Below are 27,761 nucleotides of genomic sequence, written 5' to 3'. Positions count from 1 at the left end.
TACTGATACAATAGACAGTCCTTTATTGTAATTGCAAAGAGGAGGTGATTAAGCTGCACCATAAGCAGCTCGACAGCTTTCCAAGTACAACAAATTACCACCGTTAAATAAAACATTTACAACAGATCACCTGTGATAAGAAATCTCATTTGCGATACCAAATTCGCATTTTCTTTTCCCGCTTAATCTTCCTCTGTAACTGCAGAGTTCCATAAAGCAAAGCCTCAGCAGTTGGTGGGCAGCCTTCGAGAAAAACACAGATTGTCATGTTTTAAACTTAAATTACTTGCTTAGATTTTTCATACTAAGGAGACATGGTTACAGGACACTGTAAAATTGAATTCAGAAAGAACGTTATACTGAAATGTTTTATTTAAAAGGCTTAAAATGATTTTAGGTGACACATACCCGGAACATAAATGTCCACAGGGACAACTCTGTCACAGCCTCGGACCACTGAGTAGGAGTAGTGGTAGTATCCTCCACCATTAGCACAACTACAAACAGCAAAAAAAAAAAGTATTAGATCATAGTAAAGTTTTGAGCTTGGTTTATGAGGTTCAAAGATACCACTGTCTGGAAGTGTTCAAGGTTTATTCCTAAGCCTGACAGGCTGAGAACTGTAAAACAGTATGGCAAGTTATTTTAGTGACTCAATACCCTTGAAAGCAAATCACTAAAATCCCATGGTGACAAACACTACGTTCAGACTGCAACCTGAAACGACCCATATCCGATTTGTTGTGAAATCCGATTTTTTTGTTAGGCCGTTCACATTACCAATTATATGAGACTTGTATGCGATCTCCAATATGAACGGAAAACGACCCAAAAGTGTCCCGCATGCGCAAATTGACACGTAATAAGCACATCTACATAATACGTAAAAAAAAAAAAAAAGCGCACTCTTCAAGTTTGCAAGTAAAGCATGGAGATGAGGCGAGACCTGGCGATGTGGTTTTTGTGGCGGCGGCGGCGGAACTCGCACAATAATCTGATTAATGTGGGCAGCAGACTAATGAGACCGAAGGTGTCAAATTACTGGAAATTTCCAGAACAATCTTGTAATACAGGATGGTTTAAGTTATAAATCAGTTATAGAAACTGTTTTATTTAATCAGGCTAACAGATAAACATCCAGGTCCCTACCAAATCCACCATTAGCTTGATCAATTCTATAAAAGTCTATTTAAATTCTGAAAACTGTACAAGTGTTCTTGTTTTCCACCAAAGAGGCGGGATTAGCCAACGCAGAATAGTGACGTTTGTCTCTTGTTGATGACGTGTAGGTCGCATGAATGCGACCTGTCCGGTCAGACTGCAGTCGCATGTGAAAATATCGGATATGCATCGGATTTAGGACCACATATCCAAGCGGCCTGGGTCGCATGTGAAAAAAATCGGATCTGTGTCGTTCAGACTGTCAATAACAAATCGGATACAGGTCGCATATGGGCAAAAAAATTGGATATGGGTCGTTTCAGGGTGCAGTCTGAACGTAGTCAAATGTAATCCCCATCCTCAGAGATTATGAAGTAAAAATGGTTTTATCTGTTCATGTGTCACATTGCAAAAGAATATATAGGTTACAATATTTTTTCACATATGCTGAAATGCAGAGACTGCTCTATATACACACACACACACACACCATTCGCAATTTTGGATGAAGCATTGGGTGTAAGTGGAGCAAAGTGTGTAAGTGGGACAGAGAGTGCATAAAGGACTGCTTTTACCCAAGAGACCAGAAAATGTCTATGAAATACCATGATCAACTGCAAGTTAAAATGTAAACAAACAATAGATCGCTTGATTCTCACTTGCGTTAGTTCTTATCTCTCAGGTAAATCATTCACAAAGATCATCAGAAACCCCTTTAAAGACCTGGATCTTAGTTAAACAAGACGGAGAAGTGATTAAGGCTACATCCACACGACAACGAGATTTATTTTTTTTAGCGGGTAAAAATATATATATCGCGTCCACATGGGCAACGGATCAGTAAAATATCAGGTACATATGGCAACGCAACGCTTGCTGAAAACGATGCAATACACATGCCACACCTCTCCGTGCGCTGTAAGACGGTCCCATCGGAGACACCAGAACAATAGAAGTAGGACGCATGCGCATAAACCCCTTCTGTTGTTGTTACGAATGATGTGCGCGAAAGTGCTGCTTGTTCTAGTCATGTGGTTGTGACGTCATCGTAAACAAATCCGTTCTACTCATCCAGACGACTTCGCAACGGCGCCGTTGCCAGATTTTTCCACTCTGGAAACCGTTCTCAAAAAATATCGTTTTGGGGCACCCAAAACGCCGGTGCCGTGTGGACGCCAGGCCGAAACGATAAATTTTATCGGATTCACCTGAATCCGTTGCTGTGTGGACAGGGCCTAAGGCGCACTGTAACTGTACGGCTGGGTAAGAATTTTGTCGTGACCTTCATGCATATGGACTTTGTGAGGAGTAATCAAAGAAACAGCTGGGGACTTTAGTGCTTCGTGACAAAAAAAAAAAAAAAAGTACTGTAAAATAACGACACATAGCAAGTACTTGGGAAACACTAAGGCCAGAGCTGAGAGGGAAATACAAACTTTTCACCAAGTGATCACTGCAAACTCGAGCATGCTTCGACTCGGCTCCCTTCGATTTCAGTGAGAGGCTCAAAAGCCACCTTTCTCGACGTCTTTTTGTGAAACCCTGTGTTCGTTCACCCTTTTTTATTAGTTCACAGGGAACCCTAAAAAAACTTGATCGGTTTCACGATTTGAGCGATTCGACCGACCTAAAACAATGCAAGCGTAAGGCATTTTTCACGCGAGCAATGCACCTTCTCCGTACAAACGCTTTATCAGCTGAGCTTTGGTAGACCACCAGCTAAAGTTTGGAATAACTAATGAGGCGGATGTGACGTCACGTGAAACCCAGCAATAGATGAACGACTGTTCTTGATGCAGTGCCGTCTGAAGGATCAGAGATCACGGGTGTTCAGCTTAGGCTTGTGCCCTTGCCTTTTACGCACCAAAATTCCTCTAGATTCCTTGAACCTTTTGATGATACTATGTACCGCAGACGGTGAAATATCCAAATCCCTTTCTTTCTCTCTTTGAGGAACACTGAAACGTTTAAAAATAATTTTCTCATGTATTTATTGACCACCTGGAGATCCTCAGCCCATCTTTGCTCCTCAAAAGACCAGGCCTTTCCTGGATACTGATTTTATACCAAATCAAGATTACAATCCCCTGGAGACATCACTCATTTCAAATCACACCATTACTAGCCCTAAATTGCCCCTGTCCATGCAAGAATGGATGTATATTAACAAATGAAATGAAGTTGACCAGACAAAACATGAAATATATTGGGTTCATACTGTCTGTAATGAAATACAAATCAAAGCCATTTTTAGAAAATTGCTTTGCACAGCTGTTTTTTTTTTTAATTTGCATTTTCGATACTGTCTAAACATGTCATTTAGGGTTGCAATACCTTCATTTAACCATGTTAATGTTTGTCTAAACGACTCATTCACTGGGACAGACAACACATTCAGAGATTATGGTGGGGTTTACATTAGACCGTATCAGCGGATCATCAGATTAACGTATTTAAAACGATTTGCGTGCACACAGCAACGCCAATACACGGATACGCTCGGCTCCGCAGGCATCCTGCGCTCCAAATCACTCCGCCCTGAACAGCGAGTGCCCTCTGGAGGGTGCGCACTCCGGCCCTGCGCAGCTCACAGAGCGCGCGAGTGAAGTGCACGAGCCACGATTCGGGACTGAGCCGCTGTGTGTGAGATCCCAGCGCAGATCACTTACTACTTGCAAGTGGAAGGATGGCAAGCCTAAAGACAATCATAACTACACAATGGGCAGTATTTGCATCAGTATTTTCATACTTTTATACTCTTTAATGAAAGGTGATACAAGGCGGAAGTCCGCGCCGTTTTTCAGCAGTCGCGTCACATGACCAACGCCAGCGACTCAGGAAGGTGGATTGGTCAGTGACGTTGTCCAATGACGACGCCAGCTAGAGCTCAGCACAGCGTATCCGCGTATTCTCAATGTTTACACAGCACCGGACCAGACACGATCTGGATTGAATACGTGGACCCTGGCGGATTCCCGTTTCCCGGCGTTTCCAGGCGGTTTAATGTAAACAGACAGTGCATCCGCGAAGACAACGAGACAGATACAGTCTAATGTAAACTTGGCCTAAGGCTACATCCACACGACAACGGCAACGAGATTTTTTTTTTTTATATATCGCGTCCACATGGCCAACGGATCAGTAAAATATCAGGTTCATATGGCAACGCAACGCTTGCTGAAAACGATGCAATACACATGTCACACCTCTACGTGCGCTGTAAGACGGTCCCATCGGAGACACCAGAACAATAGAAGTAGGACGCATGCATGCGCATAAACCCCTTCTTCTGTAGCATCAGCCACATAAAGTTGATTATTAATCAGTAGCGTAAAACGAAAGACGCGGAAAGAAGAATGAACGGGGGTAGATGGAAGCCGGTACGCCAACATTCTGACCCTCCAGGATTCTTTAATGGTCCGGAATAAATTGAATGCTACACGTTGATGGATTACTTTGTTCTTCTACGCCCTTTTTGAGGAATGTATTGTCGGACTTAAACCAACATCTGAAGAGGTGAGATCGCTCCTTTTTTTTTTCTATTTTTGCTGGCGGGATTGTTTTTGGAAAGCGCACGGGCAGTGCGCGGTTTTGGTTATACTGCTTACGCAGTGTTTGGACTAAAGACCCTGCCCTAAGGACTATTCTCTCACTCTCTCTCACTTTGCACCATTACACAATAAATATTCACAGTGAAAATATTTTGTAAGCGCGTTTCATGAACCAAGTTATAGGATTTGTTGACAACTCGCATCGAGTTCGTTACACTTCTACCCGGCATGAAGCACTCAGTCATGTGGTTGTGACGTCATCGTAAACAAATCCGTTCTACTCATCCAGACGACTTCGCAACGGCGCCATTGCCAGATTTTTCCACTCTGGAACCCGTTCTCAAAAGATTTCGTTTTAGGGCACCCAAAACGCCGGTGCCGTGTGGACGCCAGGCCGAAACGATAAACAATTTTATCAGATTCACCTGAATCCGTTGCCGTGTGGACAGGGCCTAAAACTAAACAGAAGTGTTATTTAGGAAGAAAAGTGTTGCTATTTAACAACAAAAAATCATGTACCAATGTATAAAACGTTGCTCTTGTTAAGCTTTCTTTAAGGAATAAACTTAACACTTGTGAAATAAGGCTTTGGTCAGTGCATGGAGCTGTTTCCACCATGGGAAAGACACTACTTTGCAATTGCTCAGTTTCCTTATACTGTAATTTTCCATTTTATGATGTTTAAGAAGAAAAAAAAAGGGAAAGAAGAGGCGTATAGCCATTTATAGTTGCTATAATGGGAAGTAACATACCACAAATGGTCAGCATACTGATCTCATCTCATTATCTGTAGCCGCTTTATCCTTCTACAGGGTCGCAGGCAAGCTGGAGCCTATCCCAGCTGACTACGGGCGAAAGGCGGGGTACACCCTGGACAAGTCGCCAGGTCATCACAGGGCTGACACACAGACACAGACAACCATTCACACTCACATTCACACCTACGGTCAATTTAGAGTACAGCATACTGATAAACAAAGTATTCTGTACTGTTCGTAAAGGCTGCAGTAGAAGTGGAATAACACTTTCTGCTATAGAATATTAAATCAACCGGGGCAGCAATGGCCATCCACTTCACGACAACCACCTCTCATGCCAAGATATTTTCTTTTTCTTCGCTTATTGTTTATGATAGTGAAGGAATTACACCTATAAAAACTTAACTTTCTGGTGCATAGTTTGGCAACAGTGGTATGCAGACTTGTGCTTATTAAAGCACCCTAATTAATGCAGCATTAGACAAGAGGAATATGCAAATGACTTGGGAAAGAAGCACACAACCAAACATAAAGCAGCTGCTCTCATCGCTGAAAAACTCCTTTATAACATGCTTCACTTTTTTTGGGGGGCCTTTTCCACCTTTATTGGATAGGACAGTGTAGAGACAGGAAATGAGCGGGAGAGAGACAGGGAGGGATCGGGAAATGACCTCGGGTCGGAATCGAACCCGGGTCCCCAAATTTATGGTATGGCGCCTTATCCACCTGAGCCATGACACCCCATGCTTCACGTTTTTGGTGCTGGTTGTCTGGATGATCAAAACGACACACAATTTCACATCCTGGTACGTAAATCTAACTGTTTTGAATCATGATAAAGGTCATTGCAGCTGCATGACAGCGCTGCGTTTTAACTGTAGCAACATCGAGCAACCGCTCTACCCCTTAATTTATACAGCAATATAATATTGTGATAGAAATGAGTCATTAGTTACCAATTATACTCGAAGAGTATAACCCTGCGCTACTACACTTGGGTTAAATAAACTGATTTTTCTGACATTAGAGCATCAGGTGGCCTGAAGGAGACAAATATTTGTCCTTACCTTCCCATAGAAATGACATATCTGGGCTCAGGCATCTGATCGTACACCTACAGCAACAAAAAGTGACTTTTAAAAAATGGTCTCATAGCATCCCGAAACAACCAGTCAGAAAGAACGCACTTTCATTAATCTCAGTAATGTGCAGAGGTGTGTATGGGTAATTATACACTCATCTCACTGTTCCATATGGTCACTGTCAGGCAGAAACCTCATACCTCCATATTTCATCATTAACATTTTTTTTCCCATAAAATCAGTGCTACTCGTCACTCTTTACAGTGTCTTGCAAAAGTATTCATCCCCCTTGGTGTTTTGTCCCATTACAAGCTGGAATTAAAATGGATTTTGGGGGTGGGTTAGCACCATTTGATTTACACAACATGCCTGCTACTTTAAAGGTGCAAATTTTTTTTTTCAATTGTGACAAGCAATAATTAAAATGGGGGAAAAAAAATCTGGAGTGTGCATAGGTATCCACCCCCCCAAAGTCAATACTTTGTAGAGCCACCTTTTGCTGCAAGTCTCTTGGGGTATGTCTCTATTAGCTTAGCACATCTAGCCGCTGGGATTTTTGCCCATTCCTCAAGGCAAAGATCTTCCAACTCCTTCAAGTTAGATGGGTTGCGTTGGTGCACAGCAATCTTCAAGTTACGCCACAGATTCTCAATCGGATTGAGGTCTGGGCTTTGACTAGGCCATTATTTAAAAAAAATAAAACAAAAAAAACCACTTACAAGGTCTTCAAAAAGAAGTTGACAGTTTGATGAGGTCTTAATGAACCGTCTGACATTCTTTGGTTAAACTCCCACAAGGATAAAACACCACAGCTCCGTTCTCCGTCTAAACAGCTCTGTTCAAAACAGCTGATCTGAGTGAGTGTTCCTTTAAATGATAATGAGCCACTGCTCACCCCACCCCCCCTTATTCTGCTGGCCAATCAGGTAGCACTTTCATCAAGAATATTCAATTTGTGTGTGTGTGTGTGTGTGTGTGTGTATATGAGTGTTTAGTCTACGTCTAGTTCATATCTAGAGTGTTTATATTGTTTGAGTGTTTAGTCTATGTCTTGTTCTTATCTAGTGTTTATACTGTTTATATATACTGTTTATATTGTTTGAGTGTTTAGTCTATGTCTAGTTCCTATCTAGAGTGTTTATGCTGTTTATATTGTTTGTTTTTTTCAATTATTCTATTTTTATTTATTGCATTGCCTGTTTGCACCGTGGGTCAGAGAGGACTGATATTTCATCTGTGCTGTATGTCGAGCATGTGCAGCATATTTGACAAAGTTGACTTGACTTCATTCACAAAAGCAGTTATCAAGTCATGAGAGGAGACACTCAAATGAGGGGGTGGGATAATTTTAATGAGCTCCCATTGGGACACAGAAAAGGGAAGACAAATCTGAATGGCTTGTTGAAGCTCATGTCTTCTGAAATAGGCAGAACAAAAGAAACTGACTGGGTGTCCCATTTCAGAGATTGTGGGTTGGTGGGCTCCAGATACCCGAATGTTTGTGCACAGGCACTGAAAAAGGCAAGTTTTTTCCATAATGTCCACTTTAACGCAACAAATAATTAGCCCCATTTAATCAGCCTGTTCTGTTTGTACAGGCTAAACTAAAAAAAAAAAAAAACCCACAAAGTTTCAGACATGCTGATTTTCTTCTTCCTCACATATGTAATATTTAAAACTATGACCAATCACCTGTAAATTACCATCTATGATCCTGGCATAGCTGATTCACATGTAGCAATGCACACAATAATCCAGAGAGCTGAAAGCAACAAAATAAAAACTAAACACTGAAAGCGCAGCTCCTAAAGGCCAATTAATGCTGACAACCCAGTCCTCGCAGACGGTGTCGCAGACAGTGTCTGCGTAGCCCCCCTTCGCAGACGCTCTGCGCGCACCTCCCAAAAATTGTGACCACCGCAGAAGCCTCGCAGACAGCGTCGCAGACAAGAGGGCTCTGATTGGTCCACTCTACCCGCTGTACACGCACTTCCGCTTCCCTACTTTCCCGGTTTGGTTTGTTTTCACGACCGGCATTTTTAAAAACACGAGCGAAGATGGAGCAGCACGAAGAGCGGTTGATTGAGGAAGTATGTACATCTATACGACTCCAGTTCTAGTCATTATTAAAAAAAAAAAAAAGTTCTAGTCATTATAAGTAACCGGAGGATAAACACTCCACTAACCACACCCACCAACTACTCCTAGCGACTTCGCGCCCCCTTGCGTTGTGTCGGTGAATAACATCGCGCACGCCTATTCCCCCGCTCAACAATAAATTACAACTGTCTGCGAAAAGCTATCTGCGAAAGCCTTGTCGCAAGAGCATGCAGAGGCCTTAAGAGTGGTGTGTGCGACATCTTCCAGTAACACAGCCTGTCAGTTAGGGCGGCACAGTGGTGTAGTGATTAGCGCTGTCGCCTCACAGCAAGAAGGTCCTGGGTTCGAGCCCAGCGGCCGGCGAGGGCCTTTCTGTGTGGAGTTTGCACGTTCTCCCCGTGTCCACGTGGGTTTCCTCCGGGTGCTCCGGTTTCCCCCACAGTCCAAAGACATGCAGGTTAGGCTAATTGGTGACTAAATTGACCGTAGGTGTGAATGGTTGTTTGTCTCCGTGTCAGCCCTGTGATGACCTGGCGACTTGTCCAGGGTGTACCCCGCCTTTCGCCCGTAGTCAGCTGGGATAGGCTCCAGCTTGCCTGCGACCCTGCACAGGATAAGCAGTTACAGATGATGGATGGAGCCTGTCAGCTACCACAGGCACAGACTAACCCTGTGTCCAAAATCACTCACTCGTTCACTACTCCCTATATCGAAGACTATATAGTGAGCTTATTGGTAAAATTAAAAGAAAAAAAAAAATCTTTCGGACACTAGTCCGTCGTGCTGTTATTTACATCATTACTGTCACATAATTAAAACGTGCCAGATCAGTCGGCTGGTGGGTTTTCAAAATAATAAAAACACATGCATTTATTTTTGTGATAAATCCATATTATACTGAGCGTATTCCCCACATTCATCAATACAAAGTACCTGCATCTTTCAGTTTTGTTGTTTAATCAAGGCTGAACACTTTCTTCTTTGCTGCTGCCTTTTATTAAATCAAATTTGAGGCTTTTAATTTGATTTCTTTCAGTGCGACCTCAGTGCATGATGGGATATTGCTTTGGTTAGTGACCATGGGTTGTACACTACTTTTTGTGATGCACTGTGGGATACTTTGAGTGCACTATATAGCGTGTAAATCATCCTCACTAAGGTTTCGGACAGCACTACAAAATGGTGTCCTCACTATATATAGTGCCCTATATAGTGAGTAGGGAGTGATTTCGGACACAGGGTAACTCTTCCTCCTTTTATAAGGTGCCTCCTCTTCTTTTGTCCTGAATTTAATGGCAAGTCTTATTTGTCTTCACGTCTTTGTTGATAGCTTTCTTTCAAGGTCACCGATATGAAATGAGTTTTACAAAACCTTCTTTAAATTCATGTGCACAATTGAGAAGGCTATATAAAAGCTGACCGTGTCATCCAGATACAAAATTGCAGTCAATACAATTTGAAACTTATCAATTGAGATTCACATGAATGCAAACTTGCACAAATTCAGGAGCTCTCAGAGGATATGAAATGTTTCAGCTTGATAAAAGAAGCCCAGTGTTGTGGTGTGTAAATAATGTTAAACTTCTAGTTTGACCAAACTGATGTGAAATTACTTAGGATTAAAAACAGCCTGAATGATTGCTTGAGCCATCAGAAGAGAAACAAGCAGGAGCCGGTGTCAATAATGATGTAACAACATCGCGCCATTCTAGCAACACCATTCAGTCTGATATGATAATAGAGATGAAAGTGGAGCAAAGAAATCCTGAACTCTTGAAAGTCAAACTAAGATTGGGGGGCTACGTCCCCCGAAAAACTTGCACCCATGCATTATGTAACAAAAAATAAATTCCCATTGCTAGTTTTAGGTCGCTTAGAAACCGGCTCTTCCATTATTGCGGTTTCTTCCACGTTTTCTTGATGTTGTGTTGTAGAAACGGCACTAAAACTTAGCTTTGAAACCACAAAATGCAACTTTGATGGGAAAAATATATAATAAATTGCTTACCTCTCTTCACGTCGAAAGAAGGAGGAAAGTTTTGCTTGTTTTGACACGGCGAATTATTAACACAAGAGGAAATGCTTGTAATTCGCACCGAAAAAGACTGCAGCTACACTGGCAGCTTGAACACGCTTTCTAGTGCGATTGTGTTGTGCTTGCGCAGAACGGTGCCAGTCCTGCGCACCTTAGCTGAGCTCCGGCACGCGCGCCGTTAACAAAGAACACCTGTCTTTAATCAATGAACTACGTTTGGGCTATTTAAGGACTGCGCCCATGCAAGGACGATGCAAAGTATTACGCCGCGTCTAGGAACGCGAAAAATCCGAAAAATAAATTTCTCCATTTGGAAAACCGGAGATTTTCAAGAGTTTTGTCAAATACCCGGATTTCCGGGTAAATCCGGAAGACTTTCATCTATAATGATAACATCTGGGAATTAATCACAAACATGAAAACATGGAATATACCACCCCTGTATTGTACCAAAGACAGGTGATTAAATGAAATCCTGGGCTAAAAACATTTTGAAATGCTTGCTTTATGTTTTAAAGTGCATATCCTGGACCAATTTCATTTGGTTTATATGAAAGTATGTCCCTTTACACACTCATCCAGAAGGGTAATTTTGCACAAGGCCATCTGTCTACAACAGAAAAAAATAAAACGCGTCTGGAAAAATCCCAAGGGAGTCTGGAGCCAGATTCGTGACATTACCTGCGGAAGCGCCAGCAGGCTGCGCGAGCTTTGCACGGTTTCAGTGCACAGCCTGTGTAGACCAAGTTTAGCAGCTAGCGATTTTGCATTGAAATATGGACTTGTCACCTGAGCGCAATGCTACTTCACCTTTGGATGAAGAATATAATGAGATGTCAGAATTGGGGCTTCATCTGTTTGGATTTGATGATGATGATTCAAGTAGTGAAGACAACAGAGACAACACCGGGGATGTAAATAATATGGTCGTTTTCTTGTAAACAAACCAGTGCTGACGTAGGATTCAGAAGGAGGCGTCTCGCACGCGAAATCAATGTTTGCTGGGAAATCCAAATGCCAAGTTTTTTCAGAAGCGGACCAATTCGCCTCAAATGGCTTGATTTCAACTGAATTTGTCTGGTACTGCGCAAGGTAAAAAAATTGCACAAAATGCAAAATGTTACAGATATTTGACCAAAGTTTAATATAAAATAGGAGAATTACATTGATCTTGCTCCTGAATTTACCCGTGATATGCACCAAGACGTGCACCAGTTTCCCCATGTCTGTGGACTGTGATTAAAAACTATGCGGGCACAAGATGTGCTGACTTCAATAACACCTTCTCAGTACACTCAATACTTTTCTAAACTCAACTGGAGCAAATAAATTAAAAGAGTCTGCCAAATTGCCCTTTCTTAATTTTCCCCCCGTTCAGTCACTACAATATGGATGGATATTTATTCATCCAGCCTTATGTAACAGTAATCATCACCACATCATACCTTGCGTAAAGCAGGAGCCATCTTGTTAGTGAGCGTTCCAGCGACGATCATGACGTCAGCCTGTCTCGGACTGGCTCTGAACACGACTCCAAAGCGATCCATGTCATAGCGAGGTGCTGCCATGTGCATCATCTCGACAGCACAACACGCCAAGCCAAAGGTCATGGGCCACAAGGAGCTCTAGGTAACAGGCAGGAAAGGATCACAAACTGTCATTTCCTGCCAAATAAAACAAAGTGACCTGGCGACTTGTCCAGGGTGTACCCCGCCTTTCGCCCGTAGTCAGCTGGGATAAGCTCCAGCTTGCCTGCGACCCTGTAGAAGGATAAAGCGGCTAGAGATAATGAGATGAGATGAGATGAGAAAACAAAGTGAGCCAAAAATGAACGGTACTTACTCTGCGTGCCCAGTTCACCAGGTCATCGAGCTTGGTGATGACGTATTCACCTTTGCTGCTGATTGCCGAGGTGGGCTTCGATGCCACAGCAGTGCTTTTCTCTCTGAATGGAACCAGGCTGCAAATTGGACAGAAAGGACAGTTGTGGTGACAGCTCACAGAGCTCCCCCAGCAAGTAAAACTGAATTACGGGCATCTGTGGATTTTCTAAGCTTCTTCATGTTGAATACAACTCCGTGCTTCCACGGAAGGCGGTCACATTTTTCTGCTCTCCCTCCTTTTTTCCCTGCTTGTGCTTCTGTGTCTTGTCTCGTCTGCTGTACTTTTTGAAGAGACTCTTCCTGCATTACTTTCTAAACTAAAAAAAGCATGGAATTGATAAGCTGGTCCCCTAACGAAATTGACAGTTTTCTCGACGAGAAATTTGGGTTCGGGGGAACCCGTCTGTCCTGCCGGAACATTTGCGGCTGGTTACACGATGGATGCGTGGGAGCGGTGGCGAGTCGTGTGCCTGGCGATTCTTTCTGTGGAGGACACTGAAGATATCTACCTATTCGGAACCATGATTACAGGACTTTTGCTGATTGGATTAGGCATTGCCCTGGTATATCGAGGAAATCAGACAACAGTGACAGCTGTTCAAAGCCCCACAAAGCTGCCCGATATGATTGGAGTGGTGGGCAAAGCTGTTGGCACTCAGACTGTGGACATTGAGAACTTTAACCACAAAATGGTTGTTAACTCGGAGCAGCTTTCAGCTTTGCAAGGAATACGTTTTTCGGAGATCAATTTGAATAGAATGGACAGATATGGACGAGCGGTGTGGACGTGCAAAGACTGCATCTGGAAAGACCAAACAATTCATATCTTATCGACATTCGGTGCCCTGAGACAGCACCGACCTTGGTTTAGGCCGTTGCTGAGGAAACATTTCCCCCTGAAGGTCGCTGCCAGGAGACGCTCTCATTCCTCGCATTCCTCTCTAGCTCTCCGCGGTCGCCATTTTTACCCCCAGTGTGACAAGCAGGTGCGTGACCAGCGCCTTCATGGCTGCAGGAGCGGACAGCTGCTTGCTTACGCTGGATTACCTCCTCCCCTCACCTCTTACCCCTGATTCCCCCCCCTCAAGTCCCGTGTTTAAAGTGTACTTGTGTTGTTGTGTGCTTATGCAAAGGATTTTTTTTTTTTAAATGTTCCCACACTGTACTCCTGACAGGAGCATAGTGGGGGGGTTCTTTTTTTCCTAATCTCTCCTCATGTTGTGTTTCCTTTTTATCTTTATCCCTGTCTTCCTGTCCTGTCTACCCTATGTCAATTGTATGTTGTATATGTACGGACAGGCTGACGGCTAATTTCGCTGGTACATGTGACTAGTGACAATAAAGGGCATCATCATCATCATCATCAATAGCGAAAGAAATTTAGCTTCTGTGTCATAAATGATGGTGGGGTTTTTTTTCTTTCTAGAACAAATTTACTCCAATTAAGATTTTCCACGCAAGATTGATTTAATTATCAGTAGATACCCCCTCATCCCCATACTGCGAGTTCTAATCATGGTTGGGTCATACCAAAGACCATCATAAAAATGGTCCCTACTGCCATATGGCAAAGTGCCACAATGCAGATGTGAATAGCAAGTCAAACCCTTGTGGCTACCTGAGGGCCAGTCCCTCACTGTAATCCTAGTTATGAAATCAGTAACAGGCAAAGGGATACAGAAATGCAGAGCGCTGCTGCCCAATAAGCCTTAAAGGGAAACTGAAGGCAAATTTATCATCAAAATTCTATTTATGTCTCTCATTTTATAAAATGTAGGAATGCATTTCTGACAGCTATTGTATCACTGCTATAGCAAGTTGAGTGTTTGAAATATATTATGTAATATATCAGCAGGGCCGCGTTAACCCTTGCCGAGGCCCTGGGCAGACACACCCCCGAGGCCCCACCCCTGCCTGTTGGCAACTGCGCTCAGCAAATTCACCCCCTCAGACGTGCCTGTCTAACTAGACACAGAAACTTGGACTACGTTCAGACTGCACCCTGAAACGACCCATATCCGATTTTTTTGCCCATATGCGACCTGTATCCGATTTGTTATTGACAATCTGAACGACACAGATCTGATTTTTTCACATGCGACCCAGGCCGCTTGGATATGTGGTCCTAAATCCGATGCATATCCGATATTTTCACATGCGACTGCAGTCTGACCGGACAGGTCGCATTCATGCGACCTACACGTCATCAACAAGAGACAAACGTCACTATTCTGCGTTGGCTAATCCCGCCTCTTTGGTGGAAAACAACAACATTTGTACAGTTTTCAGAATTTAAATAGACTTTTATAGAATTGATCAAGCTAATGGTGGATTTGGTAGGGACCTGGATGTTGATCTGTTAGCCTGATTAAATAAAACAGTTTCTATAACTGATTTATAACTTAAACCATCCTGTATTACAAGATTATAAGATTGTTCTGGAAATTTCCAGTAATTTGACACCTTCGGTCTCATTAGTCTGCTGTTAATCAGATTATTGTGCGAGTTCCGCCGCCGCCACAAAAACCACATCGCCAGGTCTCGCCTCATCTCCATCGCAAACTGCACTGGTGTTTCTGCACCTTGAGCCAGCGCTGAGAGAAGTTGCAGAATTCAGCTGGCTATAAACAATCTAAATAAATATTTATAAAAATGTAGAAAAAGTTTGTTAATATGACGAAATAAATATGTACAAATTATTAAGCCTGAATTAAGAGTTTGGTAATACAGCGGCCGTATCCCAAACGACTGCCTACTGAAGCTCGAGTTTAAAAATCCATTACTTCCTAGTAACATGTAGTCCACTTACTGTATATAGAAATTAGAGAGACATTTAGGAGTCAACCCTCATTACCAGGCTACACGTTTTCATTTCAGTTCAGAAACGAAAACACACACGAGACCTCACACTAACACTAACCAGATAATTAAACAAACAAAAAAAAAAAAAGAGAAAATCATTAAACATGAAGAGTGCGCTTTTTTTTTGTTTACATATTACGTAGATGTGCTTATTACGTGTCAATTTGCGCATGCGGGACACTTTTTTTTAAAAGATTTTTTTTGGGATTTTTTCACCTTTATTGGATAGGACAGTGTAGAGACAGGAAATGAGGAGGAGAGAGAGACGGGGAGGGATCGGGAAATGACCTCGGGTCGGAATCGAACCCGGGTCCCCGGATTTATGGTATGGCGCCTCATCCACCTGAGCCACGACGCCCCATGCGGGACACTTTTGGGTCGTTTTCCGTTCATATCGGAGATCGCATACAAGTCTCATATAATTGGTAATGTGAACGGCCTAACAAAAAAAATCGGATTTCACAACAAATCGGATATGGGTCGTTTCAGGTTGCAGTCTGAACGTAGTGTTAAATAATGACAGTGGCACAATTAGAAATACTACTGAACGATAAAACTTTATATCCATCAACACCTATTTAATCGAGAAAAAGCAATGGTGAAATAGGCAATTGCATGGTGAAAAAATCCATCAGACATCACGGTTAACAAGTCTGGTTAACTAAGGTTTAGCCTCAAGAAGCCTTTGAATGAGTGAGTCAATGAACAACATGTCAGGAACATCACCTCGGCCTACAACAGTTTCTTTAGTATTCAGAACAAGAACATTCATTTGGTATAGAACCGTTCGTTTTCATTTTGGAATCCAGGCGACTTTTAACTTGTGAAAACAAAGAGCGATAAAGAAAGAAAAATATCTTGCTTCTCAGAAATAAATCTCAAAATGTTAGGCTATGTGAAACATTTCATCCTTTCACACATGTAATGTCCCAAACAGCAGTGGCACACAGCTTTGCGCATTCAATTTGACAGCCATGGGTCAACTTACAAGGGCACTTTCCTACTTTTCTGGAAAGCGAAGTCATTAATTAAATCATTGAACTCGAGCTGGCGTAGCGTGTGAAGACATGGTGGACAGTGATCATATTGACAATGACGGGTGATTTATGCGACGGGACAAGGTGGGCTTCCTTACGGGTGGCGAAATGCATCAAAAATGTTATCGATATGATCAAAACTTCTGAAAATATCATTTCATATTTTCCGATCTCGCTACCTCCGAGGCCCCCTAGTGGCCGAGGCCCTGGGCAGCTGCCCATGAAGCCCATTAGGATAACGCGTCCTTGTATATCAGTCCATATGTCAAAGCAATGGCCGTAAACGAGATTCGTTGAGACCTGTGTGAGACATCGTAGGACGGAAGTAAAACGTACAGCGGAAATCAAAGTGCCCAACATCTGCCAAAGTTGTCAAAAGACGTGCACGTCCTCTTTCGAATGCTGATGTAATCAAGCTGGAAGTTTTCCCTGTGTCCGAAATCACTCCCTACTCACTATATAGTGTGGATGCCATTTTGTAGCGCTGTCCGAAACCTGAGTGAGGATTACGTGGGAAATGCGCTCTATGTATTTATCACAAAAATGCATGCATTTATTATTTTGAAAACCCACCAACTGCCTGATCTGGCACGTTTTAATTGTGCGACAGTAATGGCGTAAATACCAGCGTGACGGACTCGTCCTTATCCTGTCGTCTTTCCAACTCTTCTCTACTCCACGTTGGTTCGAAGTCGTATGGAATAATCATCACTGATGAAGCTGGCAAATCTCGAAATTAATCTAAATTGGAATGATATGGCGATCTGGCTGCTGTGAAAACAGTTTTCAAAATGGCGGCGCCGACACTTCACGTTTGAAGTCTCGCACAAGTCTCGTGAAGATCGTGCGGATAAGCGACGCCTGCCGTGGACCAAACGAACTACATTCGACATGGCTAAAAACTGAAAAGGCTGAAAAGTGAAATATAATATGCCAATACAAGTCACAATATAAGATTAATAATACCGAAAACCTAATTGAATAACATGTTAATTAAGAAATAAAGCAAGTTTAAAAATGACTTCAGTTCCCCTTTAAAGGAACAGTCCACCGTACTTCCATAATGAAATATGCTCTTCTCTGAATTGAGACGAGCTGATCCGTACCTCTCCGAGCTTTACGCGACCTCCCAGTCAGTCAGACGCGCTGTCACTCCTGTTAGCAATGTAGCTAGGCTCAGCATGGCCAATGGTATTTTTTGGGGCTGTAGTTAGATGCGACCAAACTCTTCCGCGTTTTTCCTGTTTACATAGGTTTATATGACCAGTGACATGAAACAAGTTCAGTTACACAAATTGAAACGTGGCGATTTTCTATGCTATGGAAAGTCCGCACTATAATGACAGGCGTACTAACACCTTCTGCGCGCTTCGACAGCGCATTGATACCTTCACTCCTCTTCGGGCACGGCCAGGCGGGCGAATGCCCTGGTCCGTCCGCCCTGTCTAAAAAAATGGTACAACTCGAGCCCCATGGTAAAATTGGGACTTTGTCATTTTTCCGCATGAGGCCCATGGTAAAACCACACTTCCAGGAGGGGCTGCCATCTGCCTCCCAAGCCGACCGAGAGCGCTCCTCGTCGCGCACGGCCAGGCGGGCAAATGCCCTGGTCTGTCCGCCCTGTCTTAAAAAAAATAAAAATAAAAAAATGGTACAACTCCGAGTGAAGGTATCAATGCGCTGTCGAAGCGCGCAGAAGGTGTTAGTACGCCTGTCATTATAGTGCGGACTTTCCATAGCATAGAAAATCGCTACGTTTCAATTTGTGTAACTGAACTTGTTTCATGTCACTGGTCATATAAACCTATGTAAACAGGAAAAACGCGGAAGAGTTTGGTCGCATCTAACTACAGCCCCAAAAAATACCATTGGCCATGCTGAGCCTAGCTACATTGCCAACAGGAGTGACAGCGCGTCTGACTGACTGGGAGGTCGCACAAAGCTCGGAGAGGTACGGAGCAGCTCGTCTCAATTCAGATAAGAGCATATTTCATTATGGAAGTACGGTGGACTGTTCCTTTAAGGGCCTGGTTAGTACTGGGATGAGAGACTGCCTGGCACATGAAGGACTTTGACTTTTCTTCCATAAGTTGTTTACCCATCTTTACATGGAGTGCCAACAATTCTAGAACTGCCTATAAATCCACAATTTCCACACCTTTTAGCTTCTTTATCCTTTGTGTTCTTGAGCACGACTGTTTTCTGAGCAGCAAAAGAAGAAAATGGTCTGTAACGAAGATCAGCGTTTGATTAGAAATTGTCAAAGCTTTGTATCTTCTATATAAACTCTTACAAAGTATGTCTATACATCAAACATAAATCAAAATCATTAACTAGCAAAGCAGTCTGAACGAAGGTGTAACCTCGATAAAGTAATCAGTCATGTCTCACCTGAGTGAAAAGGAGCCCAGTGTGGCAAGGCGAGGAGCTGAAAGAGAGGGACAGGACTGTTACTCACGGTAAGATGAAGGACAGCACTTTCAAATACCTCTGTGAAATCATGCAATTTATTTTTGGGTGCAAACTAACATCTCTTGCGGTTTTCCAACTAGAAATACCATGATCAGATACTGACCTTAAATGCTGACTTGCTACTGAATTTATTGACGTACTGTATGCCATGAGCATGTGTAACATTCACATTAGACAGATCTTAAACATGAACACACGACATAAACTGAGGCGACTATAATGCCTTAGAATTTCTGTACAACTTGTTTTATATTAAAAAAAAAAAAAAAAGACTTGGCAGCAGTGGGTTGTTTTACAATCAGGGTACAAAGTTTGTGTCACAGGGGTCCAAAATTCAAATTGATTCAAACTGGTTCTTGTACCGGCTCTTAAGTGAAGGACAAGTTAAAGAACAGATACAGTAGGCATGTGTAATAGTTTGTATTATAACAAGATTAAGTGCAGCTTTAAGCAGGGCTGGGAGAAACAAATCAGGGCTCTACAGTGCGCACATGGGCGCCGCCAGGGGGGGAAAGGTTAGAACAATTCTAGGGGCCCAGCACTGCCATGGGGCCCTTTAAGGGGCTGATAATATGCTTTTAATGATTTTAATAAGACTTTTGAAATAACAACAATGCAATATTCCATCTGGTAAAATGAGCTAATTGAACAAGGTTGTCTATTTCTTGAGTTCTTCAACATATTGTCATTTAACCCTCCCCCTTTTGCGAAATGGTACGGTCCAGTTCTGGTAGACGCGCGATGCGTTAAATCTGTGTGCTGATCAGTGCAACGCTACTTGCTGCTGTGTCACGGTGCAGCAGCAGCCAGCCAGCAGTGGAGTGCGTACAGTCTATGATCGCTAAATATGAAGAGTGGCTGTCAAAAACGTAAAGCAAGGCAGCTGAAAGCTGAGAGGGACCGGAGAGGCAGGCAACTGGCCACTCAGTTTTTCCCAAAGAAAGGTAGCTATCGCTCACATGTGTGTTCAAAATATTAGCGAATGGTAAATGAACAGTATGAACGTGGTTGGATTTGCCTATCAAGAGAACACTTTTACAGTTTGTACAGTGACATTTTTTCCATTTTAATAACTGAACTGACTTGTGTGATAAACAAGATGAAATATTACGTTATGCTGGTGCTAATAACTAGTGCTAATAACCAGTTTCATAACTAATGGGGTGCCCTAAATATGCACAGATTCAGCCTCAGGGGGACCTCCGCCCTACCAAACCACTGAACCCCCCTTTGGAGAAGGAGGTAAGCAGCAATACAACCCATAAATGCTTTAGGATTGAAGTTTTTAATGAGGGAGCGCCATATACAGTTTGCTAGATTAAAGTGTTGCTAATAACGGACACCAGTCAAGTGTTTGACATGGTTACGTGTGTGGAATGTTCACACGTTCTAAACCATTGGTTTAGAACATGTCACATCACACATTTCACTACCAATTGTCCTAGCACAAGAAGGCATGTGGCAAAATCTTGAATTTTCATTTGTGATTGTAAATGCACCAGAATTAGTCACTGACCAGTTTTTATCTAGTCCCTGGTAGGTTAATACATAAAATGTAATAAAGTCACAAACTCAAGGTCCATGGGCTATCAAAAGTCAAATAATGACAATAGTGCAATTGTGACGAGGGTGGGCAAAGTTGGGGGGCCCAAAATTCTAATCTTTCATGGGGCCCAAAATTTCTGGCGGCGCCCCTGAGTGCACACATTTCACTCACATTTGCGAGCGAATTTTTCAGCATGTGAACGACGACGAAAAAAAAAACAACGCGCATTTGTGTGAGGGCTTCTTGCAGCCGACAATTTAGGAAAGCACTGAGCACAGACGCGACGAGTTTAACATTCTAAAATGTATCAAACGTTAAACTGCAAAATATGTAAATCCAGCGCTGGATAGCCTACCTAATATAGTGTAACGAGTAACGGCCTGTATTGTTGTAAGTGTGTGTGTTCAGCGTTGTGGGTGTGTTCTGCCTGTGCCTTGCTCCCTGTCTGTAGTTGCGTGCATTTGCACCTGCGGTGGTTCCCATGGCAGCCGGGGGGTGTGGGGTGTGTGTGTGTGTGAAAAAGTTACTTTTTTTTTTTTGCTGTTCTGCCACATCTTTCTGTGATTGCCCCTCTTTCCCACGGTTGTATGTTGTGGGTGTGGCATTAGGTGGGAAAAGTGCTTTTTAGGGATTCATCAGATCATTCAACTGAGAGCTGGTTCGGACCGAGCTGAGAAATATATTCGCTATGCTAATATATGATTATTGCTGGATTTCATTGTTTCTCCGTTTCCGGTTGAGAGTATGTCGTGCGCATTCTGGCTGCCGCTTCTCACCAGAGCTTTTTTTTTATTATTTATTTTTCAATTTTCATTTTATTTTATTTTTTTACTGTGTGTTTGTGTAGTTTGATGTTTGAGTGTTTTGTCTGCCGGTTGTGGTGTAGCTCCGGACCCAGTTTTGGGCGTTGGTTCCCTCCAGGCCTTGGTTTGCCGTGGGTGATGCCTGTGCTCCTAGCTATGGACTGCAGTGAGCTCGTTGCTCATTTTAACATCGTGGTTGTCCAGCGCTCTGTGCTTTAACGCTTGGCGTGTTGTTCCGAGCGATGTTGCTCGGTGTTGTCGCAGCGGCTGTGCAGGCGGTTTGGGACACACCAGCGCTCTGCGTGGCGGAGCTTCTCTGCTCGCTTTGTGGATCCACGGCGTGGTGTTCGAGCGATGTTGCTGACGGCGTCACGGCAGCGGTGCTGGAGATGTGGGACTCGTTTTCATGCGCCTTTTGGTGGGACTGTGGCTGCTACACCACTGGAATTACATCTTGACCCCTACTTGGTGGACTTTTTATTTTTTATTATTTTTTTTCTTTGTCTATTATTGTAAAGCGTCCTTGGGTTGCTTGAAAGGCACTATATAAATTTAACTTATTATTATGCAGAGAATAACAGCGTTTTTTAAAAGCAATGATGGTGGAAACAAGAATAAAAGAACAGACGAGGAAGAAAGTGTAGTGAAGAAAGCTAGAACGACGGGAGAAGGTGCGGGAAAATTATATAATGAGATGGAAAGCACACACCCCAGTGCAAACATTTAGATGGGAACATACAACACAGCAGAAAAACAAATAATATACAGTATATACAAATGGTGCATGTCACAACACAGCAGAAAAACAAAGAATATATATACACAACTGGGCGTGTTGAGTTGCAGATGTTAATTGCACATTAGTTATCGAAACTCAGTTCAGCTACAAAACTCAGGATATTGCACTGTATTTGGTATTGCATTGTATTGGGTATGGATGTAAAAGTGTAGAAATATAAAATATACAAAAGCTATAAAAACTAAAAAGTTGCTCTGTGAGGTTGCACTGTAATAAGTATTGCACTGTATCAGGTAAGTGTGAGAATATTGTCCTTTTAGGTCCTTGGTGGTGCATTGTTGCACCTGCCAGAAGTGGCATCAGTCAGTGCATGTAATTAGCCTTTTTCACATTACGTCACTTGCAGAAGAACAAGAGGCGGCATGCTAATCTGCTGGCTAACAAGTAGCAACCATAGAAAGTCAGTAAACTTCCTTTCCAAAACAAGGCAGATAGGTGACTGGAATGGTCGCTAACAATACGTAATGATAAACAACAATGCGCAATATTATTATCAATCTTATCTGTGAATGAGACAGTTTTGTTAACATATGTTGCCGCCGTATACCTCTTCTTCCATTCAAAAGGCTGAAAACGGATGAGTTCCCCTGCAAGTGATGTAATGTGAAAAAGGCTAATTGTTCAAGGTGGTTACGGCCTGTGGGAAAAAACTGTTTTTGAGTCTGTTGGTCCTTGCTTTGATGCACCTGTAACGCCTGCCTGAGGGCAGCAAGTCAAAGAACTCAGAGCCAGGGTGGGAGCTGTCCTTGATGATGTTGTTAGCTCTGCTCTCTGTTTAGCTACTGTTTGTTCATTCATTCAGTTGTTCATTATTCATTTGTTTGTTCATTCATTCATTCCCAATTGAATTTTGCGTTGTGTTGGTGTGTCTAAGGTTTGCGCTGCAATAAACCTTTAAAATGAAAACCTGCTTGTGCCCCCATTTTTTTCCCTGTGCTCCTAAAATTTTTAACTTAGGAGCACGTGTGCTCCTGAAAAAAAAAAAAGTTAGTGTAGAGCCCTGAAACAAATGAAGTGATTCTCGGAGAGGACATTTTTTTTTGACAATTCAGAATCCACTACTTCCATAGTGCTTTTAAATACAAGGCTGCAAGCTTTATGTTAGTTGTCTCTAATATTTATGTCCCAATATCTTGACCACATTTTAGGATGAAAATAATCATTTTAGATATGTTATTTTATATTGAAAAATTAGCTGTCTCGGAGAGGACATTTTTTTGACACAGTTGCATACTAATTTGATCAAAATAGTCTGAAAACTTACTGGCATTCAACATAAAAACTTAACTATGTTTCCAATGATATGGAACCAAATATTTGTTTTATGGTATAAAGAGGGGGCAGCACGGTGGTGTAGTGGTTAGCGCTGTCGCCTCACAGCAAGAAGGTCCGGGTTCGAGCCCCGTAGCCGGCGAGGGCCTTTCTGTGCGGAGTTTGCATGTTCTCCCCGTGTCCGCGTGGGTTTCCTCCGGGTGCTCCGGTTTCCCCCACAGTCCAAAGACATGCAGGTTAGGTTAACTGGTGACTCTAAATTGAGCGTAGGTGTGAATGTGAGTGTGAATGGTTGTCTGTGTCTATGTGTCAGCCCTGTGATGACCTGGCGACTTGTCCAGGGTGTACCCCGCCTTTCGCCCGTAGTCAGCTGGGATAGGCTCCAGCTTGCCTGCGACCCTGTAGAACAGGATAAAGCGGCTAGAGATGAGATGGTATAAAGAATGATGTAAGTGCATCCCTTTTGGAGCTACCTGTGGTCAAAAAAGCACTTTTTCTAAATGACACGAGTAATTTTGCTAAATATGACACATATTGCCAATACATTCACCAAAAATAACGTTATCACCAAATTTTTTTTTTTTTGCATGGTAAATAGAGCTATCACAGGGCTACAATAAACAACCAAGTTTATTTAGTCAAGCCTTTTGATATTGAAGATAATAAGTGTTAAATGTGATTTTTAGCTTGCGTACCCCGATTGTAAAACAACCCTTAACAACCAGATCCTACATACAATCTGCACTGAGCAGTTTAAGAGCTTTATATGCTGGTCATGCAAATATATTAGTCTTTTACACTAATGCAGCCAAACCACTTGTTTCTAGCCCAGAGATGTTTTGACTGACCCCCAAATGACTCACTAGTGGACAGATACTGGAGTCCACAGATAGTTTCATGGCATTATTTCAAAGCCAATTTATTGCATTTCTATAAAGCGTATGAAGACATTCAGGACCGAGCCACAGCTTTGGTGAGTCTACATGTCACATCTGTAGCTTTGTTAGCCGTTAGCTAGAAACATAACAAGGTCAGGGAACAGATTGTTAAGATAACGAGAAGACGAACCGCACCAGCGACCAAATTTAACAAAATAATTGGATTATAATGATCAGTGACTTGTCATACTCGAGAAGAAGTCACGCAACTCGATTTTTAAAACTAAACCATGCAAGATTGGGCTGTTACGATACTCACCAACCAACGCCGCCATCTTTATATCACACAACTTCCGGTACAGCGTCTTCTTCTCTAGTTATGGAAATAGTGATGCGCGGGTGCACAGCGCCATCTGCTGGATGTGACACGTAATTAGGAAAAGAACACAGAGGGAAGATTAGCTAGAACTTTATTGATCCCTTTAGGAGGGTTTCCTCAGGGAAATTAAAATTCCAGAAGCATCATTACAGGATAAACAGAGAATAGAAATAGAGAAAACTTCTAGATAAATTAAATTAGGTATTTACAGGCGGCACGGTGGTGTAGTGGTTAGCGCTGTCGCCTCACAGCAAGAAGGTCCGGGTTCGAGCCCCGTGGCCGGCGAGGGCCTTTCTGTGCGGAGTTTGCATGTTCTCACCATGTCCGCATGGGTTTCCTCTGGGTGCTCCGGTTTCCCCCACAGTCCAAAGACATGCAGGTTAGGTTAACTGGTGGCTCTAAATTGACCGTAGGTGTGAATGTGAATGGTTGTCTGTGTCTATGTGTCAGCCCTGTGATGACCTGGCAACTTGTCCAGGGTGTACCCCGCCTTTTACCCGTAGTCAGCTGGGATAGGCTCCAGCTTGCCTGCGACCCTGTAGAACAGGATAAAGCGGCTAGAGATAATGAGATGAGAAGATATGGGGAAGAGGAAGGGGGGAAAAAAGGCCAACAGAAGAGGTATTGCACATTGTCCAGTATTGCTCATCATCAGGCTAGGCTACTGCTCCTTCCCGTCCTCTGTCCTCCTGTTCCCCCTCCTCCCCCCAGAGAGGAGTTGTACAGTCTGATGGCATGAGGGACAAAGGAGTTTTTAAGTCTGTTCGTCCTGCACTTGGGAAGGAGCATTCTGTCACTGAACAGGCTCCTCTGGTTGCTGATGACGGTGTGCAGAGGGTGACTGGCATCGTCCATGATGTTCAGTAGTTTGTCCATAGTCCTCTTCTCTGCCACCGTCACCAGAGAGTCCAGCTTCATGCTGACCACAGAGCCGGCCCGCCTGATCAGTTTGTCCAGCCTGGATGTGTCCTTCTTGGATGTGCTGCCCCCCCCAGCACACCACGGTGTAAAACAGGACACTGGCAACCACGGACTGATAGAACATCCACAGGAGTTTCCTGCAGATGTTAAAGGACCGCAGCCTCCTCAGGAAGTACAGCCTGTTCTGTCCCTCCCTGTTTAAGTGGCTGGTGTTGCAAGTCCAGCCCAGCTTGCTGTCCAGCCACAGCCCGAGGTCCTTGTAGGAATCCACAGCCTCTACCTCGACCAGAACTGGTCATGACCTTGGTCTGGACCTCCCAAAGTCAACGACAAGCTCCTTGGTCTTCAAGGTGTTGAGCTGCAGATGGTTCCTGTTGCACCAAATGGCAAAGTCCCTCACCAGGCTCCTATAGACCCCTTTCACTGACGTCACCCGAAACCGGAAGTAAACAGACCCTGCGCCATTTTGGAAGACCAAGAAACTTGTGATAAGGGGATAATAACGGCAGCGGTATGTGAACCCACGAGAATAAAGTGGAGTGGCAAACGACTTAAACAAACAAATCTGAGCTGTTTTATTTATGATTTATTGGCCCAACAGTGGACTTGAAAGAAACCTGTGTGAGACTTGGCAAAAAACTGTGGATATAATGGATAAGTCTGTGCATGATCTGTGGACACTTTGAGGTAAGCAAACGCAAGAAATTCAGATTTAAAACATGCTAAAGTGGCCCCAAGTTGATAACTGTATGAGGAGCAAGCCTCCCAGACTTCTACAATTTAATAATAATAATAATTTAGGATGGTTTGGGGCTTGCTCGCTGCTGCCAGGTTGGTTGTTGAGTAGCCTGACTGTTTGTTTTTTTTCTTGCGTGTGGTATCATTGTTGACGCGAGGTTGTTTTTTGAACATGCCAATGCGGACACGATTTCCCCGATGAGTTATGACTTCAGACGCGATGCGTGTGTGGAGGTGTGGAGTCCGCGTGATATGTGCGTAAGATAGGCTTCTCATGTGTTTGGAGATCCGCGCTCCGAGACAAGTGCAAGCACACACACCCCCAAGGGAAAAAAAGGGGCCCCCCGAAAATATCGGCATAGTTCGAACACTGAGTGTAGGCACTGGGTGTAAACAACAAATGGTTTACAATGTCTGGGTAGCAAACAGATGGCAGAATTGGTGTCAGGTCCTCCTTATGTTTCCATTCTCCCTTGCCCCGAGTCTTATCATATGGGTCAAACCCATCAATCACAGCCAGTTTCTCCACATACCGTGCCCTTTCTGCAGCTGGTAATGTACTCACATAACCCGAATTATCATCCATCATGTCACTTTACCCTCGCTCGTACTTTGTTTTATATTGTGAGTGCATGTACTTGGTCTTCCAATATGGCACCTAACAAAATCTCGCGGCGCAGTGACATGTGAAAGGGGTTTATACTCCTCTTCTCTGTCATACAGTATTCCTCACTGTGCCATTTCCCTTATCCAGATGGGAGTGGGCTCGGTGTAGCAGGTAGAGGACGGCGTCTTCCACACCAACGCCTGCCCGGCTATTTATTTGAGAAGCATTTTTGTTAGATTTCTTGAAATTTGCTTTAAATCCCAACAGCAATGAAAAAAAAATCCATCATCTGTAAAATAGCCTTCGTCCACCATGTGTCTGATTTTTTGCCGCCGTCTGCCCTTATATTTAAAATTGCTGTCCATGATTGTTCATCTTTTTCCATCATCCCCATTTCCTGCCTTTGCCACTGTTCTCCACCCTTGTCTGCCTTTTTCGGTTTGGGCTCCCCCCACCATGGGCCACCCTTTTCTTTCTTTGTCTACCCTGTTTGTGGTCGTCCCCCTTTCTGCCTTTTTTCCATTTTTTTAACCCTTATCTACATTTTCCTGCCCTTTTTCCACCTTAGGCAGCTTTAAGTCTCTCTTTGTCCATCACGGACAGCTTAACCTATCCGACTACCTGTGCCATCGCTCCTCACCCATCTTCGTCCACTCTTGTAAATTTGTGACAGAAGTGAATATTTTGCCAGCACCTTCAGAAGCAAATCTACAATACTGCGTTTTCATTTCACTGTGCAAATACTTTTAAAGCACTGGACTTCAGCAGAATCAGTACTGTTCACAGTAAAGCAACACACAATTCTGTAAAGCAACATGTATTACTCTGTCCTAAATAATCGCTTTGGAATCATTGGTTAACTTCATAATGGCATCCA

The 27,761-nt window shown here is 43.2% G+C and overlaps 1 protein-coding gene across 1 annotated transcript; it reads right to left on the bottom strand.

The window, feature by feature from the left end:
* On the bottom strand, positions 1 to 24,632 carry ndufs7 (NADH:ubiquinone oxidoreductase core subunit S7). The gene is made up of 8 exons (XM_060941612.1): positions 24,559 to 24,632; positions 18,861 to 18,897; positions 18,628 to 18,696; positions 12,530 to 12,647; positions 12,133 to 12,312; positions 6,538 to 6,584; positions 409 to 497; positions 1 to 243 (listed from the first exon to the last, which is right to left on the bottom strand). The coding sequence occupies exons 1-8, from the start codon at positions 24,572 to 24,574 to the stop codon at positions 146 to 148; spliced, it is 654 nt and encodes a 217-aa protein (XP_060797595.1). The 5' UTR covers positions 24,575 to 24,632; the 3' UTR covers positions 1 to 145.
* Between the last annotated feature and the right edge of the window lie 3,129 nt (positions 24,633 to 27,761).

This window comes from Neoarius graeffei, chromosome 15, assembly GCF_027579695.1.
Source record: "Neoarius graeffei isolate fNeoGra1 chromosome 15, fNeoGra1.pri, whole genome shotgun sequence".
Lineage (NCBI taxonomy): Eukaryota > Metazoa > Chordata > Actinopteri > Siluriformes > Ariidae > Neoarius > Neoarius graeffei.
This window is presented reverse-complemented; position numbering and strand designations above follow the sequence as displayed.